Source organism: Eublepharis macularius, chromosome 5 (genome assembly GCF_028583425.1).
Source record: "Eublepharis macularius isolate TG4126 chromosome 5, MPM_Emac_v1.0, whole genome shotgun sequence".
NCBI classification, from domain to species: Eukaryota; Metazoa; Chordata; class Lepidosauria; order Squamata; family Eublepharidae; genus Eublepharis; species Eublepharis macularius.
The window spans coordinates 110,702,533-110,722,393 of record NC_072794.1 but is presented as its reverse complement, the minus strand read 5'-3'; the positions used below and the strand labels follow the sequence as shown (position 1 = coordinate 110,722,393).

The window sequence follows — 19,861 nt, the reverse complement described above, 5'->3', positions numbered from 1 at the left end:
GGGATCAAATTAAAAACAAAATTAAAAGGATAAAATAACATTTTTTAAAAAATAAGTTCTTTAAAAACAATGTCCTGACAGATTTTATATTTTTAAAAATTGGTATTCAAGTCTGTACATATTAAAAGGAACCATACAGTTTCTGTGTCTTATATCATGCTATAAAGTTTTTCTCAAGATACAGGAGTACAGTTTCTAGGAAAAGGCTCTTTATGTGCATTTCCAAAACCCCTAAGTGTGCAAAGTATAATATACATAAATTTACCAAATAAAAGATTCCCTGAGAAGAGCAGCATAAGTAATGTGGGAGAGCAATCCTGAATTCTCACCTTGATCAAATGGAACAAATAGCCAGCATACAATACAGCAAGATTTAGAGTCATACCAGATGCAAAAAAATCTCATCACTCATTTAACCCTAGATGGAAATACTATTTTTATGCTCAGCAATGCATGTTTTAAGGCTTCTTGAAATTTTCCATGTGTACCGTGTTTCACGTGGGCACATCCTTGGAGTTACATGTGGTAAAATTTCTTAGTACATACCCTTTGCCATCGACTGGATTTATAAGTGATTTAATGTGTAGGAGCCCCGTGGTGCAGAGTGGTAAGCTGCAGTACTGCAGCCCAAGCTCTGCTCACAACCTGAGTTCGATCCTGGTGGAAGCCGGGTTCAGGTAGCCGGCTCAAGGTTGACTCAGCCTTCCATCCTTCCGAGGTTGGTAAAATAAGTACCCAATTCCTGGGGGTAAAGTGTAGATGACTGAGGAAGGCAATGGCAAACCACCCCATAACAAAATGTCTGCCAAGAAAACGTCGTGATGCGACATCCCCCCCATGGGTCAGTAATGACTCGGAGCTTGCACAGGGGACTTACCTTTACTTTTACCTAATGTTACACGTAAAGCTTAGAGTATGTACTCTTAAGTATGTATTTCCACATTTGAAGTGATCCATAGGTAAACTTGCACCTGGTAGAGTTTGCTGGGCACTGATGGGTAGAGAGGTATACTAATTAGGAGTTCTTTTAAAGCAAATAATAGATTTCTTACCACATCCAAGGATGTTGTTAAATATATTCCAATACTTTGATATAGTCTTACAGGCACTTTCCTTTATAGAGTTAAAAGAGAAACTGCATATCAACCCACCAAGGTCAGATTTCTTGTTGCTTTGAAGCAGGTTTTTCTATCCCTGCAAAGGGCCTTTTGATACGCTGACTGCAATAAATACTTGGGATAACCTTTAGCATTTAAATTATTTCCTAAAGATAAAGAGTCCCTCCAGAAATCTGCAATATTAGAACAGTTTCTCTGCAGCCTGAGAAACGGGCCATTATGCAAGTTCCTTTTAATGTATACTGTGGGGTGACTACCAGATCTTAAGAGGGAATTCCTATCTCTAGTTTTTTCATACAGATCTGTGACTACCTTATTGTCTCCAATATACACTATAATATCTAATAAATTAATCTGATTGTTGTCCATATGCAATTCAGTCTTAATATTAACATCCTGAAGATCTAGCCAAATATGGAAATCTAATTGTTGGTCATGACTTCCTCTCCAAAATAGAAAAACATCATCAATGTAACACTATCATTTAAAGTTATAGTTAGCAAAGGAATTGTAAACAAATTGTTGTACAAAATTCTCCATGTTTAGATTTGTAATGTCAGGTTGTATGGAAGAGCCCCTGGCGATGTCCTTTGTCTGCCAGTAGAATTTTTGATTAGATGCAGAATAGTTTCTTTTAAGGTCACTTTCTGCCAGGCCTGTCAATAAGCAGCAGGTTGTTAAGATTGCGGTCTGTTATTTAATGTGTTCTGTGTCACCATTAAAGCATCATTCTGTGGGATACTAACGTAAAAAGAAATTTCATCCAAGGTGACTAGGAGAATAACCATCTCAATTTTATATATTGTGCTTATTTTGTTAATAAAGTCTGTGGTGCTCTTTACATAAGATTGTATCATAGGAACAAACAGTCTCAGAAATACCCCCACGTATTTTGATAGTGGTTCCAATACTGAATCACAGTCAGAAATTATTGGCCTCCCAGAGGTAGGTGAGACATTTTTATGAATCTTAGGCAGGACATATAGAACACCAGAGTTCTTGGGTTAGAAATTTTTTGCATATTAGGTGGTTCTTAGAGACACAGAACAAGATTTGGGAACTCCAGACCCACATACTCTTCTCCCTTCTGTTCTTCTACTGCAGCAAAGTAAAAAGGGAAATGATTCTGACGTAAAGAAAGATAACTCAGCGATACTGAAGGAGACAAAACAAGCCCAAGAAGATTCTGTAGCTTTGGTGAAGAATAGAGATCCACCCCAGGTAATCATAGAGGAATGCTTTGCTGCTAAGCATCCTTTGGCTTCTGTGGAAAGTGGTGTACCCTCAGCTCTAATTTCTTAAGTTCCTACTGATTTGACAAACTATAGGAGGACGTGGTGCTTGAGAAGAAGGAACATGAGTTTGTACCTGCATGGGGCTTTTCGCCTGCATGGGCAGCAACAAGCTTCCCCCCTCCAGTGCCTGGAAGCATCCACATGACATTGGGCCATTTAAGGACAGTTTGGTTCCTGTTTTTCCCTGTTTGAGCCAGAGAAAATTTTAAGTTTTTATTTTCTCTGGCTTAGAGGAGAAACTGGGGTGGTCAGATGTAGCTACTTCCTAGTGTACTTTTAAAATCAGTGAAGTGCACAGAAAGGATGCAACTGCTGTTCTCGGGCTCCTTGTGTGTAAACTAGAGATGGGCACAAAATGGGGAAAAATGAACCCTGAGTTGTGTGGTTTGTCGTGTTCCACAAACCATGAACTTTCACAAAATTGTCCCGTTTCGCAAAATGAGTCATTAGGTTCATGATTCATCAGATCCTGTGGCCCTACAGCGGCCCCCTTCATACTCAGAGATGCCAAACTCGCAGGGAGATATCAGCAGGCTGTCCTCCAGCCACCCTCCAAGTTTGGAGAAGATTGCAGTACATTGACCGGGAGACTGCCTCCCTTCTATCCCCCCTGGGTGCTACAGGCTCGGGGGTGGGGAGTGGCCTCTGTCAAGCTAGGCCCCAAAGCCAGACAATGCCCTGAGACTGGGATGGGGTGGGGTGGAGGAAAAAAGGCACCCTCACCCAACAACCTTCTCAGCGAGGACAAGAGCAGAAAATAAGAGGCTTTTCAGTCTCTTTTGAAGCAGCAGCAAATCCAGCCAAAAGCTCCTAAATCCACTCTCTCTCACTCCAAATCCCAGCAACAGCTCCTCCCTCTCCTGTCTACTGGAACTGAAAGCAGGAGGCACAGAGGTGTGCCTTATATAAGAAATGCTCACATAGAGCAGAACAGGAGCTCTCTGGTTGGCAGACAGACCTGTCTAACGGTTTGGAGGGATGAGATTGGTATTTCAGTTCAGTTCAGCCAGTTTGGTGTGGTGGTTAAGAGCGCAGGACTCTAATCTGGAGAACCGGGTTTGATTCCTCACTCCTCCACTTGAAGCCAGCTGGGTGGCCTTGGATCAGTCACAGCTGTTAGCTCTCTCAGCCTCACCCACCTCACAGGGTGTTTTGTTGTGGGGATAATGATGACATACTTTGTAAACCACTCTGAGTGGGTGTTAAGTCATCCTGAAGGGCGGTATATAAATCGAATGTTGTTGTTGTTGTTGTTGTTGTTGTTGTTTCCATGGCTACAGAAAGCCCATCTACCCCCTGCTTGTTGCTCTCATAGAACAGAATGAGAGCTCTCAGGTTGGCAGGGAGAGCTGCCTATCAAGATATGGATTAAGATTGGGGTTTCCATGGCAACAAATGGTCTGCAGACATTCCGGGCCTATGTTGCCTAGGGAATCAATGGATCGGCACCAGCCTGTCTGGCATCACAAAGCATTCACGAATCAAATGAATCGGCCCCAAAAGTTGTGGATTTTGTGAAAAATGCAGCCCCACAAAATGCGTTTTCACAATACATGAATCGGCCCAATTCATCACAAAATTTGATTCATGTTTGGATTCATGCCCATCTCTAGTGTAAACACTAGAGTTCTGTTCTCCTCAGTAGTCAGAAGCAGGGAGTTGATGAAAGAGATGGGGGTGATGGTAGTACTCTTAGAGGTGCAACCATACAAAAGAGGGGAAAGTCTTACATTCACAAACAATGAAAAAAGTATTTAGAAAACATGTACACATACATATATAAATATACACCAGAAGAATACAAGTAAATACAATGACTACTCATATGAAGAAACAAATTGGAAGAATATATAAGAACTGAATAATATAAAGAGATTTTCTCCTTTCCGATTTTGGAGAACTCTCTAAATGTCAGTTTTTTAATTCATTAAGGCAATCAACACTCGTGGTTTTAATGAAAATTTATTGAGAGATATCCTCATATAAACTTGATGCATGCCCACAAAAAACTTGTGGACTTGCATATATACCTTCATAGATGTAACAGAATAAACAAACTTGTTTATAGTAATAGGGAATTTGCACAAACCAAGGAAACAGAAATCAATGGAATTTCAAAGATTTGCAATTAATACAAAAAGTGATGGGTCAGTCTTGAATTGTAACAGATCATAAAAACAACAGAACGCAAATGTCACCAGCTTGGCTCTGCCTGTTATCTTAGAAGCACACCCAAGGATAAGAGAAAGTGTTATGCAGGATTCATAGTCTTCAAGGCTTTATCCTTAGAGTCTGCTGAAAGCAGATTACCCTAAACAATCTCTTTTGTCTCCTTAGAGTGGCCTTTTTTGTGTCACAATCCCCTTTAGATTACACAAAGAATATGTAAATAGAGGGCAAAAGTATTTGAGTGAAACTATCTAAGTGAACCAAAATGGAGAAGATCTGGTTTCTCTATTAAAAATCCCTTAACAAGTAACATCACTTAAAAGTCAACCACAAGTCAAAAAGCTGATAGATAACATATTACAGCTGCTAGCATAAAGTTTTGAATTATCTCCTTCAGATAAATAAAAGTTATTCTTTTCTTCAGATACCATAACTTCTTTCTTTCTTGCATGTAGCCACCAAACGCAATTAAACATTTGCCAATTAAACTGTCCTTAATACCACCAAGGAAATAAAATATAATCATAATATTTACAAGATCATTGTATAATCAGTGAGATAACATTAGTGTGTTTGATTCAATATACAGAAGTAAATATTAAGCTAGAAAAGCTGCATAATTATTGCCAATGAAATAAAGAGCTGAAGATAACCAGTTTTTCTCTCACAGGCCTCTGCAATGCAAGGTCAGAGCTGTGAAAGAATTCCTGACTCTCGTCTATATGTTAGAAATACTCGTGTCTTAAAGGGGGCAAAAATAATTAAGATAAAGGATGACAAATCCAATCATTTGTTCAGATCACTAGCTGTATAGCATCCAGGCCCAGGGTATGTATCCAAAAAGCCTCCCAATGAAGAAAAATTTGAATAAAAAATGAGACACAAGTGTCATTTATCAGCCTTTTGACTTGTGGCTGACTTTCAGTGATGTTTTTCAGTTCTTTTATGTATTCTTCATATTTGTGTCTTCGTACAAGTAGTCATTGGATTTACTTATGCCTTCTGGTGTATAGTTATCTTTTGCCCTCTATTTACATATTTTCTAAATAGATTTTTCATTTATTTTCATTATTTGTGGGTGTAAGCCCCCACCCCCTTTTGTGTGTATGCACTTTTTTATAAGTTGTTTGAAGGGTTTCCTTTTCCTTTGTGCCAGTGCTGTTAAAGGAACAGAAGAAAATCCTGACAAAGATCTGGCAATAGTTGTCTCACCTTTATAGCTATCAGTGTTCTTTGAGATAGGCAACAGCTTTTCGGTGTTATCTTCTCAGAGTCACAGTGGTTCTGGAAGCACATATAGCACAGACAGCAAAAACATCAGCTCGTTTAATCTCTCACTGTTACCTTGTTTTCCGTTTGAAATGCCTTTAGTTCAGTCAGAAGACCAGCAATGCCATCACCTCTCCTTCACAGTTCAGTTTTCGTTTGCCTCCTGACTCAACATGTCAAATGTGTAATCCAGCAAAAACAGAAGCAGCTGAGCCGGTATGATGAATTAAATTCTGCTTATTCATAGATAAGAGCACATATGTTGGTGAAATGAGATCTGGGTGGTCTGCTGACCTCACATTTACAGTGTGCATCCTACAGAACCTACACACTTCCCAGTGTTTCTAGAGGTCGCTGAAATATTTGTCTCAAGACACTGGTTCACAAACACTAATGCCTGGAGTTGAGACTGTGAGTCGGTTGTAACAAGATATTTGAGACCAACTTAAAGAAAAACACTATACAATAGACGCAGGCTTGTATGGAATTGCCTGCTCACTTCTGTCAGTTGACAAACTGAAGTTTTGCAGCAGAGAATCAGGGGATCATGTATGAACGTGCTGCCTGCAAGTTACACTGCTCATGTGAGTAGACTGTTTATACTGTCAGTGCTTTTGGACAAATCAGTTTCTAAAGTTAGTAAGGTTTTAAATCCCCCAGTCACTTGCAGAGGCTTTGACAGGCTCCCTGGCTTATAGGGCGAACTGGGAGGACTCCTCATTCAAATTTCCTTCCTTCCATTCACATTCTAAGAGTCTGTAACTATTTCTATTACCTTCCACATGGCACATGAATTTCAGCATCCTCACTTCCTCCATTTGCTAATAGCTAGATTCCACCATGGCAAAACTATATTCAGATTCAGAATTCAGGCTCTAATAGGTGGCACTGTGCCATGGCTGCTGTATGCAAAATGTTCTTAACGTCACTCACAAATGCTATTAGAATTACTCAACAACAAAATTATGTTTGAAATGAATTAAGGCAAGTGTACATTTGTTTCTGAACTCTTTGTACGGTACTCCCCCCCACACACACACACCTCTCCAAATGGTTATAGCTACAGTGTTGTACATTATATAAGTTGTATATTGCAAAAGAGCAGGTAAGGAAAAGATCGCTTTTGTTTGGACCAACTGGAATAGCACAAAATAGTGTATATGCTTTTTTGTTCTCCAGAACTCTTAAAAAGAACTAAGCAGATGTGAAAGAGGGGGAAAATGTTTGGTTACAATGTTAAGGCATCTTATCTGTATCTTGTGCAGGAAATGTTGTAGATTTGATGAGATTTAGTAGAGCTGGTTTCAATTTCACCTAGATTTTGGCAAGAGGAAGCAGGAAAAATGGCCAGGTGTTTTGAGATTTAAAAAGCCAGTGATTGATCAAATGTTTGACCAGTTCAGATGGAATGCATAGGTTAAATAAGTTAAATGACCAAAAGCAGAAGAAAAATTTATTAGTCCTTATAATAGAGATTTTAAAATTTGCATATTAGTAAGGGATATTCTCACTTACGAAGGTGTGGCAATCCATCTCTCAGCTGTATAACTTCCAATATTCCTTGAGTTAGGGAACAACTTTTCAGTGTATCTTCACAGTGCCTCTGAAAGCACATGTAGCATAGACAGCAAAAACATCAGCTCGTTTAATCTCTCACTGTTGTCTAATTCCTCCTTTTTTCTATTTGAAATGCTTTTAGGTCAGTCGGAAGATCAGCAAAGCCATCATCTCTCCTTCACAGTTCAGTTTTTGTTTGCCTCCTGACTCCTTAACATGCCAAATGTGCAGTCCAGCAAAGGCAGAAAAGGCTGAGCTGGTAAGTATGATGAATTAAGTCTCTACTTATTCTAAGCTATTTATTTTATTCATTTATTTATGTTATTTATAGTCCTCCTTTCTCACTGAGACTTAAGGTGGATTACACAGTATGAGTCAGTACAGTCAATATCAAAGACATTTCAATAAACATGTAATGGGTATATATATGTAATGGCTATATATATGCAAATTTGCAAAGGTTTAAAAAATAGAAATCCAGTACAGAGCTGAAGAAATGTTGGAACAGAGCATAAGCAATTCTACAACTGACATATTAAACAACATAGGAACAACCCATACTTATAGCAATTGTAGTGAAGTCTATGCTCTCTCAATATTTACTACAATAGTAGTAAGGACTGTGGTCCCTCCTTATCCCTCTACCAATGCGTTCCCTATCCCTTTACTGATGGATCTCTTGAGACCACTTCCTTACAGTAAGAGCACATAGGTTGATGGAATGAGATCTGGGTGGCCTACTAACGTCATATTTGCAGTGTACATCCTATGGAACCTACACACTTTCCAGTGTTTCTAGTAATGGCTGAAATAAATGTCTTGGGGCACTGGTGCACAACCACCAGTGCTTAGAGTTGAGATTTTGGTATCTTTGAGACAGATTACTGCTCCAATTTGAGTTCTCTTTGTACAGTTCTTTTTTAATTGCTTCCTCACAGCTGTATTTCATATCTCTTGCTGCTCTGACTTTTCTGTTGTTTCCCTACTCTTTCTAAAACCTGTTTTCCTCCATTTTCTTTTGGAACCTCTTGATTGCATTTTGCCTATCTGTAATGCCTACCTTGTTTCTCCATCCACCCCCACCATTTTCTTGTGGTGCATGGTGGGTGGTGCACTTTTTAAAAAAATGTGCATACTAGCATTATATCAAAACAGCAATATGCCACACATGTGCTTATCAAATCCAAAATGGCCATTCAGATCAGAAACGAAAGCTCTCAATCCTCAGTGTCCCCAGAACATTCCTTCTGGAAGAGCACACTTCAACATCACGCCTGGGCTCCATTTTCCAGCTCTGTGCACACTGTGTGCTAAATTCCTCTTCCACATGCAATCTAAAGAGAAAGACAAGCCTGCGAGATTAAGTGGGGTCTCCTGGAGAGAAAAATGGTGGAAATACTGACTGGCTGTCAGTCTGTGGTGAAGAAATAGTTCAAGAGGGACTCTGCACCTTCCATTGAAACATTGATTGCTTTGAAACAATTGCTGACCAAGCGACCATGTGGACACAGTTGTTTGATACATGAGTGCCGGACAAAAACCAAGTCATTGCATCTTGAGTGCAAAAGGGTTGTTGCCCACAACAGCAGGTCCAGCAATGTCCCTGCAACCTGCCCTTTCTACATAGAACTCCATTGGATCTTGTGTAGCGAAACAAGCATCAGACCCAACAGACTTGTCCAAAGGTTACACTTGTAAGTGCAGCAGGAACCCACCATCCTACCCTTGGAATTGCAGGAGGATTCGGTTTAACTTTTCACCATGATTGCATCATCATTAACGCCAATGATTTATGGGACTCCACTTCTTCAAACTCAGGTATGTGGGTTCCTGCATTTTGGGGGGATAACCATGTCCATGTAGAGTTTGGAGTACTGGTGGGTGGATGTGGTTCCTATGAGTAAGGGATTCTAAGGAATCTCTTCTTTAGGGGGGAGGGGACATTAGGGAATTTTACATTTACGCAGACCCAATGTCCAATGATGCTGGTTTCCCATTTGAAACAATGAAATACCACTGAATATCATTTTCCTTTTGACTTTCTTCAGAAATTTCCACCCCGAAATCTTTGACTGCAAATAAATAGGAAGATGATGAAACCCCAATAGAAGAATTGCAAGAAAACTTAGGTAACACACATTCACACACGGGCGGGAGAGGTGCCATCTATGTGCCTGGGTATTGATGGTGTGTGTGGGGAGGACTGTCCACATAAAGCACAAGAATCCACTGAGAGGGTGCTGTGGCTTTGAGGGGAGAACAGTGTGTCCTTTGGGAGAGAAGGAAAATGGGAACCAGACTTTTTTTTTTTGCGTATGGATATTTTCCTTGGGATCTTCCATGATGCAGGTCATAGCCTTGCCGGGAGGGGGGGGGGGCGGATGACAATGATGGATATAGATTTGGAGGTTTTTTATATACTTATTTTTATATACTAAACCTATGCTTTTTCAGTATTACATGCTTTGCACTTTTTCTATGCTCAGGAGCCAAAGTAGTACTTGTAATGTAACCTGTAAGAATTTGGCACTTGAAACAAGAAGACTTGAAACTCTGTAAGAACTGATATACTGCTTTTAGGGCTGCACTTATATTATATGTTATATTATTCTATAGATTCCAATAGAAATCAGTACCAGAGAGCCTTTTGTAGAAAACTGATTTGATGCAGCAAGCTGGTTTTGGCCACCTGTGGTATTATCTTCCTTAAAGCTGAGAAGGAACTGGGGAAAAGGGCACGAATAGGTAAACATCCCTTCCTATCCACAGATTTCGGTTATCAGAAGATATCAAGGCACAAGATTGAGATTCATTGGCGCCCTTGAAAGTATTATGCCCAGAAGAAAGTAGTTAAAAGGTTAGACAGTGTCCTTCCAAAATGAGGGCAGAGGAAAAAAAAGCTGTGAAGACTGGAATTCCCCCAAATAGAGGGGCCAGCCCAGAATTGCATCTTCAAATCAGAACTGACCCTAGATATGTTACGAGCCAGTAAGATATCAAATATTAGAATATTGTAATATTGTTATGATTATCTGAAAGTATTAATTGCCTGTGTTTCTATTGTAATTTTGATGAGCTCCGGACACAAGGAGACCACCTACTCCTGTGAAAAAGGGGCTCCTCCATTGTTTAAATTAAACAATCATATATTGCTTCATTCTACAGGACTCCGTGATGTGTGTGTCTCTTATTGTGATTGGCGAGAGGGACACCTAAGGCACAAGTTTGTGCATAACTAGTGGGGGCTTCGTCCATCTGTGCCCTGGTGGCGCTGCCCTTGGTGGGCATCAACATCTTCCCAGAAAGTGCACTCCAGCTCAAACTTTGGCTGGCTGGTGGGAGTTGGTGGCCGGTGAGGGGTCGGCACCCCAGGGAAAACGCAGCGTAATCCGGCAGGAGTCCTGGAGAAAGGAAGCGGAGGAAAGAGTGTAAGCGTGCAGGAGAAATGAGGTAAATAGGGCCCCCTCCTCGGGCAGGGATATAGAAGAACTTGATAAGTCCCAGTAGGTGGGCAGAGGCATTATTTAACGTGAGGAGGGGAGGTGGGATCCCACATATATGAGTACAGGAGAGTAACGGGAACTGTGAAACCTAGGTGTGTGTGTGTGGAACATTGGCGCCAATAGATGAGTGTGTTTGATGGCCAAGGGTTGCCAAGGAAGGCACAGCCAGGAGCTCAGAAGAGCTGAGCGGAAGGGTTTGCAAGCACCTCAATGAGAGCGCAACAGGTGTTCTGGCAAGAGAACGCCAAGTGGGTTTGTGCGGGGCTCAGTGGAGACCTCAAGGAGAGACTCATGGGAGTGGGTCAGAGGTTTAAGCATGCTCCCGACAAGGCGGGAGCAGGCGGGCTCAAGAGAGTGAGCTGGGAGATGTTTGTGTAGACGCGGGGAAGGGGCCGCCGCTTCTGTGTGGGGAGAGCCTGAAACATAGGCTTGACTTTACAGAAGCGAGGAAGAGTGAGCGCCTCGCTGGTGTAAAGGGATTTTCAGGGTTAAGCACATCAACTGCCTGAGTGTGCGCCAGACCTGGCAAGGTGGGTCTGGAAGGGAGTAAGCAACTGGGCAGTGTGGTGTTGCACAAAATGCTCCATGCGCATGCGTGTGTGTTTTTTTCTTTTTTCTTTTTCTGAATGAGAAGGTGCTTGTGATAAATTTGTATGTGTTTGTCAGTCCATTCTGTTCATTTTGAATGTATAATAAGCAAATGCAACTGTGTATGAAGGGGAGCATATCCAAGTAGGCGCTTGCACCTCATTGAAGGGTAAGTTGCAAACCAGGTTGGGGAAAAGTCTGAGAGCACCAGACGCCTGGGGGTTTGAAAGTGTGAGCCAGGTTGGGAAATCCATCGTTGCTGCCACAGGAGTAGACCCTCCCAGGGGCTGAAAAGATACCAGTCACCCAGGCCTGAAGGGGCAGTGGGGAATGTTCCACGCTGCCTAAAAATTGGATGGTGTGAGTGTATTGAGAAACTGTTATTGTCAAATCTGTTTCGAAAGTATCTTTCCTTCCCTTTCTATGTTTGGAGTTGACCTTATTGGTTTTGTGTGTTTGTCAAAACAAACCTTGAGGATCTTTGTGTTTTTGCGAGTGTGCGTATAGGAGAGAAAAGGGGGAGGTGGCACATAAGACCCGAGTCACTGTCCGCCCCAGCTAACTGCATGCCTGGTAAAGAGGTTTTCTTTTGGTTATATTTTAACCCCCCCCCCTTTTTCTCTCTCTCTTATTTCTCCACTGTGCCTTGGCACGGAGCTTTTGCTCCTACTAATGTATGTGTAACGATGAGAAACGGTCTGGGGAGAGACCAGGTCTGAAGAGTAGAAGAGGATGTTTCAGGAGGAAAAAAAGCAAGAAAAAAAAAACCTTCCTTTGTGATTTGGAAAAAGGGAAACCAAGGGTTGAACTGCCTTCTCTCTCAATACCCATTGCCTTGAGCTACAGTGGAGAGGGCAGCGTGCAGTCTGGAACTCACAAGGAGGTTTCATACTGCAGCTTGAAGTGAACATTTGTTTAGCAAAAAGAAATTTAAGGCAAGACGCTTGATAATATTTCCCCAGAAGGGAGGAAAAGCAAACAGCTGTGAGTAGAAGGGAGGCTTCCTGAGGAAAAATAGAAGCAGAGTGCTTGGGGAGGAAGCGGTTCAGAGAAAAACCCCTGGCTTTGAGCTATCAGCTAAGACTGTTTTTCCACTCCTCTTTCTCTCCAGAGATAATTCAGTGCACTGAAAAAGTTAACTTGAAGAGAGATTTTGCCCACCTCCCATTTCTTTTGCGAGCGACCTGGGAGCAAGGGGGGGTGTGTGAAGAAAAGAAAAGAAAGAATATATATATAGCTGCTTTTTAAACTCTCAGCTGTTTGGAAATCTTAAAAATGATCAATTAAAAGAAAAAAAGCTCAGGAGTATATGTGGATGAAGAACAAAGTTAATTTACGCCCCCCCCCCCAGCAAGCTATTAGACAGAAGATTCTAATCTTAACCCAGTGCACTTAAGGGCTCCCTTTGTTGAGACGGGAGGAATGTTTGGGAATTTGGCAAGCTGTATGCGAAGTACAAATCACTAATTAGAGGGGTGCTGCAAATGATGTGGGTTTTTTTTCCTGACTGGAAGGTTCATGCTTGATAAATGGTAGCAGTTTGTGATCAGCTCATTGAGGTCTAGCAGCATTTTTTAGGCAAGAACATTTATCTTGTAACGGTTGGAAAGGAGCTGGGCACCTGGTACATTTAGTCTATTTTAAAGATTTTTAGAGTACAAGCAGGGTTTCAGTTGACTACAGTATTTAATAGGGGAGGGGGGTCTTCATTTTGTAAGCAAAGGTTTGGGTTTTGTGAAGTAATTTTCCCTTTGGGGTGTGAAATTCAGCGGAGCACAGGAAGGAAAAAAAGAGAGGTTTATCTAGAGTTTTGGCTTACAAGAGTTTCTGGCTCCGCTGCCCCCCCCCCCTCGCTACTGGAAACAAACTAAGCAGAAGTTGAGCTGAGAGGGAGAATCCCCCCTCGTTCCTCGGTTGTGCACTCTGGAAATTGAGTAAGCCTTATCAGTACAATTTGGAGCAAGAAAAGGAGGCAGGATCGATATGTTTAGACACCATGAATAAAAGTTCTTCTCACATAATTGGCTGGCTCTGTTTAACCCCGTAACGAGTGGTGAATATTGGGGGGAGAGAGATTTTTTTTACAAAGGATAAAGGTAACTTTGTAATTTAACTCACATTAACTTTGAAGGTTTTTTTCTACTGGTTGTTGTGGTTATAGTTTGGGTTTTTCTTTTCAGAGTGAGAGTAGGGCTTTACTGGTTTTTACAGCTTATAGAGGCAATAGTTGACTTTGACAAAACAAAGAGGAGGAGAAGGGTTTTGTGTTTGTTTTTTGCAGGGAGCTCAGCTTCTCTATTCTGCCTATTTTCTCTCCCTGTGTTAGAAATTCGTAGAGGGGGAGATAAGGATGGGTAGCCAGAAAAGTAAACAGTTAGAAGCATATTCCCTATTAGAATATATCTGGTTTAAGGCAACAAAAGAGTATGGTATTGTGGAAAACAGAATTGAGAATGTACAATGCCTACAAATGCCAGTAAGGGTAGAAGACAGGAAACCGGAATATCAATTAAAGGGGACCTAGAAGAACACAAATTAGTAAGAAAACCAAGATCTGGGGACTCCTGGTTCCTAATACCTGAGAGGGATAAAATAGGCCAGTTCATGGTCCTTACGGGAGATTAGGTAGATGTAAGCACACAGAGACCATGAACCTGCACATAGAAATGCAGAATTGGATAAGGCTTTAACGTCATTAAACAACATTGAATGCCATACTACATAGGCTTTTGAAGGGGACAGGGTGTACAACTCTGACTGCCTGTGTGTGCCCAAGAGCTAGATGCTCAAGAAGGAGGTAGAAGTAAAAGGGGCCAGGAGGCTGAGCCGATAGCCTAACATATCTGTGACAGGAGTTACAAGAATTCCAGTAACTCAGGGTTTTTGCAAGAAGGTGATGTTTTTAAAGATGAGGACCGGCTAACCCACTATTTTTGCTAATCCTGGAGTTCCTAATAAGCACTTTTGAAAATATATCTACTTTGTACATTGGGAGCAGATTTAGGGTTCACACTATTTAGCTGCCCTGTGGGCAGCCGTGAAAGAATCCTCAGAAGGAGAATGAAACCCCTCACAGGGAGGTAAACCAATTACGGTAGGCAGAAGGGGGAAACTCAGGTTTGGCCAAGGGCATCACGCCAGTAAGAATTACAGGAGTACAGTCAGAACAATATCCACTATCTGAAGAAGGCTGCCTTGGACTGAAACCAGTGATTGACATAAACTGATAGCAGAAGGGAGATAGTTTGTAAAATGCTCCTGTGCCCCTATTTTTAAGTTCTAAGATCGAGCAATTTGGGTAAGAAAGGAAATACACAAGTGCCTCATTAGAGCTCAAGCACTAGGCTGGAGTGGGGGTGATAGAGCCAGCTGTTGTATAACTGCTATGGATGTTTTTTATTTAGTTTTTATTATTATCAAACTGTTTCTCCTTAAGTAGGGGAAAGTTGGCACTTGGAAGATACCTAACAGGCATTGATTCTCCTCTTGGGTATCTCTTAGTGAAGGACACTGCGAAAAGAAGGGGCTAAGAAGGACTAAAACAGAGACGGAGTTTTTTAAGGTGGAACGGAGTAATTGCTCTTTAAAGAAGCCCCTTGGGATGAAACACATGCAGATCAAACTGAGTTGTATCTATTGACTAGAGCCCATGAGAAAGCTACCCATGGATTTTTTCCCCTTTGTTGACTGTGTTCCTACGTAAAGAAGTATTTAAACCTAATTTGACTGCAGAAGTAATAACTGAGGGACTGCAGTTGAAATACTGGAGGGAGCAGTAAAATTGCATGTAGTACTGTGTCATTCTTTTGGTTGTATATTTGGTTATAAGGAGTTCAGGATATATATATATTAGAGCCAAAATTGAGATAACTTGTTTAGAATAATCCAAAAGAGGAAGCCATAATGCACTCAGGCTTGCTCCTTGTTACCTTTGATGTGCAAGGAACTGTTTGAAGGCTGTTAATAAGTATGAAATCAGAAACATAAGGCAAAATTGAGTGGAAAAAAGTAATAAAGATAGATTATTTGGAATTTAAGTTATGAGCCCACTGGGTCAAGCGTTTTCTTTATTTGAAGGTTGCCCCTAGCAGAACAGCTAGCTTTTAATATGATATGTGTATACATGGGTTCACAAACTACACTTAGAAGCTCATACTCCTTAAAACATGAATTGAGATTTTTGTTTGCCCCATGAATGTGATTGGCGAGAGGGACACCTAAGGCACAAGTTTGTGCGTAACAACAAGATGTGAAAGCCCTTTTCAATGCAGGGGGAGGTCCTGCCTCTCCTGGAAAAGAATATGGTGTGTGTGGGGGGGGGGTGGAATTTCACTCAGCAAAAATCCATTTGGGTTATAGCTGGTGGGAAACATGGGGAGCACTTACCCCCAGGGAAGCTTCCTAACAGTTGAGTGGGGGGGGGGGCGCTGCCTTCCTATACTTCAGAGAAACATTGAGAGGTTGGCAACAAATCAAGATTAGTTTCCTTTCTTGTTTTTCAGGAATTGTGTCTTCAAGCAGACATAAATGACAAAATAATCCAGCGACACCCACCATGAATGAGAAGGAAGTAGGGACCACTGTTACTATCTAATCCTCATGCAGGGCATTTTTGATATATTCACCAGTGTGCAAGAAGAAAAACACCATCACAAGCTAACTGTTAATGCTTTTTATCAGCTGTTGTTCAAGTGGAGGATGATGAGGTGGATGTCGTGGAGCTGTCTCCTGCCCCTTGTTTAGCTAATGCTCCACTGTACAGCGTAGCAGAGCTCATGATGGCACAGTCCCGGAAAGAGCACAAGGAAGAGTGGATGGCATGAAGAAAAGAGCATAAAGAAAAATTGTCTGACCCCAGGAAGGAACACAGAGAGCAGACTGACCACTGTGAAGAGATGATGGAGGAGATGTGAAATGACCATCAGGTTATCCAGGAAGCCCTAAAGAGAGATGTCATTGTCCTGGAGGCTGCACTGAAACTTTTAAGATGTTCATGTTGTAGAAGCATTCAGCACCCATTGCCTTTATGTGTAAGAATCTCTTTGCAGCACCACTATCATACCAGACGCTCAGTCAATGCCCTAACGAAAGTGTCCCCCACTCAGCCAGCAGTACCTGCATGCTCTATCTCTGTGTAGTGCACCCCAGAGACACCTACTCCCCAGGACGTTTTTTTGTGTTAGCACACTGATTCAAGGCTTGCTATGTATTTTTTGTTTTTAAACATGATAACCAGTTATTCTAAATAAAGAACTATTTGGCTATATCTATTATGCTTGCAACTACAATGTGTGTAATTAAAAGTAGGGCTTTTGTTATTAAAAAAACACAAACATGTATATCTTAACTTTAGAACGATAACAATAAACAATATAAAATATAAAATATTTTGGTTAGGGATCCCACCGCTGCTTTCAGGTCCTCTGCATATCATGGTGCACAAGGTCCTCAGTTCAGTGCTGAAGGCCTCCATCTTTCCCTTGCAGTACCTCGCATTGCTCTTACTGTTGAGAAAAATGAACATATGTCATTATTTGGACAGTATGTATCTTAACCTAACTCAAGCCAGACTTTTGAAAAATGTACATGTGTCTTAAAGGTAGGCAACATAATTTCAGGTGAGTAGCCATGTTGGTCTGCAGCAGAAGAGCAAGATTCAAGTCCAATAGCACCTTAAGTCCAGCTAGATCTCCAGGGTGTGAGCTTTCGGGAGTCAGTGTTGCTTGAGTGCACAGAGGTAATTAGCTGCCTTTCGGAAGGACACTGGATTATCTGTTTGTGTGGTGTGCTTCACGATTTGTCCTCTTGCCATAAAGTAGGGTATTCAGTACTTCTATTTGCCGATGCTTTAACCAAATGCAGTTCAGCTTTTCTGCTGCAGTTCCCTGTGGCACCTCCAGCTATGCCAGCAGTTCTTGGTATACATACTTGCTGTGCCACAGGCTGAGTTTGTTTGTTTGTGTCTGGAATGAGTCATTGGGAAACTCTGCTCAGATAGCAGTTAGTAAAAAGGCCAGCCAGTGACCATTCTGTTCTCCAGTAAGGGGCAAGCATAAACCTTGGGCAAAGGGCAGCTCCTCTTTGGCATCAGGGTCTGCCTGAGTGGTTATTCCTGAACCTCCTTGTTGTGGCAGATGTGGCCGATCCCTTTGCAGCCACCTCCTTCCATACTGAGCTTCTGCAATGGTTACATTTAAGAATAAATAAGGTACAACATTCATATGCCATACTAATGTTGTGAGGGACTTCCCATTGCAATGCTCTTTATTTCTCCCATAACATATATCTATATCATCAACCATCATTAGATAGAGTGTGCTGCATCAGCCACAATCAATGCTGGAACTTTCACACCATCCAAGGTGACGTTGGGATTTCCAGGAACATTACACCATCATCCATTGTGATCAGGGCTTTTTTTCTAGGAAAGAAAGTGGTGGAACTCAGTGGGTTGCCAGCATAGGGGGCAACTCGTGGTGGGAGATGGTGCCCCTGGTACCACATGTACATGTGTAAAGTGCGTGCATGCTCCCAGGACCAATGATGTCACTTTGGGTCAGCTGGAATAAGGGGGGGAGTTTTTAAAAGTTTAAATCACCCTCGGTGAAAATGGTCACATGGCTGGTGACCCCATCCCCTGATCTCCGGACAGAGGGGAGTTTAGATTGCCCTCTGTGCCGCTCCAGCAGCGCGGAGGGCAATCTAAACTCCCCTCTGTCTGGAGATCAGGGGGTGGGGCCACCAGCCATGTGACCATTTTCAAGAGGTTCCGGAACGCCGTTCCACGGCGTTCCAGCTGAAAAAAAAGCCCTGATTGTGAGGCTTATTGCCGAGTTGAGTTAAATAAATGCATTATGATTGCGACTGTTCGATCCTACCGCTGCATCAACAAATCTGCCAGTGTGGTCAATTGTTCTGTCCCAAACTCCTGTCTGAAACAGATACTGGTTGAGCAAAAAAGAAGCAGGCCTGACAATAGCTTTATTTTCATATTTGCAAAGCGTTTTTTTCCCCTGCTAAGTTCTTGCTGTACATCCTGGGGAAAAAACAAGGCACAATGGTTAATGGAATGCCCAGACTAATCTCAACAGCTTGTTCTGAATAAGAACAAAATTTGTTACATATATTCCATCAGAAAATCTTCTGCTCAGAAAAGAACTCATGGCAATACCAAGGAGAGGTTACAAATTGGTGTATTTTAATGTGATCATGTGAGTTTTACGTCATTGAGCTTATATTAAATAACCACACCCAGCAGACCCTGAATCTCTCACACATGGGTTGTGTGAGATTATCTAATCTTTCAGGAAGTAGTTTGGTGAGTTTCTTAAAACTATTTTTATCTTTTAGTTCTAAGATTATATAGGATAAAGGATTATGATATATATGCTTATCTCCTGTTATCTTTTACATATGGAAGTATAATTTGAATTTTTGTAATCTATATTTATTTCAAGATTTATTTTAAATAAAAGTCTTAAGACAGTGAATGATTTTTGGCTAGGATATGTGTTTTTCCCTTTATACCTGGAAACAATAAAACTTCTGACCTCTGTCAATCAGAAGGCTGTTAACTTTTAAGAGAGACACCGTAGGAGAGGACAACTGTCTTAAATACAACTCTGTGGTGTAGTGATTAGAGCATTCTTTTTTAAATAGACAGAGATTCTTTGTTTCCACATGCCTATTTTATCACTGTGAAGCAGCATGGAATAATAGTTTTTACAGATGGAATACTCTTCACGTCTCCCACTTGGTGCTGTAATGGGAGTATGTGTCCCATCAGTTGCACCAATGCAGTGTGCAAATTCAAGTATTGGGAAACTGCCCATGACCTAACGGAGTTGAAAATAAAATAAAATCAGTGATAATAAAATAAAATCAGTGATATGTTCAACTATAGCACCACTCCTGTTAATGGTCATTTTAAAGGAAGAGGATAGGTCTTTTATTCTACCATCTCTCCCCATATCACATACACCTGGAGAACCATGTAAATGGTGGAGGGATGATGCTTTTGCATTTGTGGTCACCGTTGCAGTTTTGTAAGACCATAATGTACAGATGGAATCAAAGATTGGTTTACAAAGTTAGCATTCAGGAAAGGATTTACCCATTATGCTTCCTATCTGTCAGTCCCTGGTAGGTAGACCCCTCAAGCCCCTCCACAGTGAACACACACGTTGGTTCCAGCAGAATCAGCTTTATTAGGATCTATGCAGTTCAGGTCTGTTCTCCATCACAGAGCTTGGCAGAAGTGACAATTCAAATCAAGCAGTCTAGGTTATAGTTGATTTTTCCACTCCCCAAATGACAGTTAAGGTTTTGGCACGCAAGCCTACAAGAGTTCTGTGAGAATCTA

At 41.4% G+C, this 19,861-nt stretch overlaps 1 protein-coding gene and 1 long non-coding RNA gene across 6 annotated transcripts in view; both read left to right on the top strand.

Moving 5' to 3' along the window:
* Positions 1-19,861, top strand: part of LOC129329687 (serine/arginine repetitive matrix protein 2-like) — a 96,990-nt gene that overhangs the window by 27,992 nt on the left and 49,137 nt on the right. For all 5 annotated transcript variants that reach the window (XM_054979231.1, XM_054979232.1, XM_054979234.1 and 2 more), the window contains 3 exons: positions 2,223-2,339; positions 5,954-6,067; positions 7,551-7,667. In XM_054979231.1, coding sequence (XP_054835206.1) covers positions 2,223-2,339; positions 5,954-6,067; positions 7,551-7,667 — 348 coding nt within the window. The remainder of the gene's footprint in view (positions 1-2,222; positions 2,340-5,953; positions 6,068-7,550; positions 7,668-19,861) is intronic.
* LOC129329690 (uncharacterized) lies at positions 8,661-16,076 on the top strand. The gene is made up of 4 exons (XR_008597009.1): positions 8,661-9,226; positions 9,457-9,537; positions 10,574-10,858; positions 16,002-16,076. It is a non-coding gene; the product is annotated as an uncharacterized LOC129329690 (long non-coding RNA).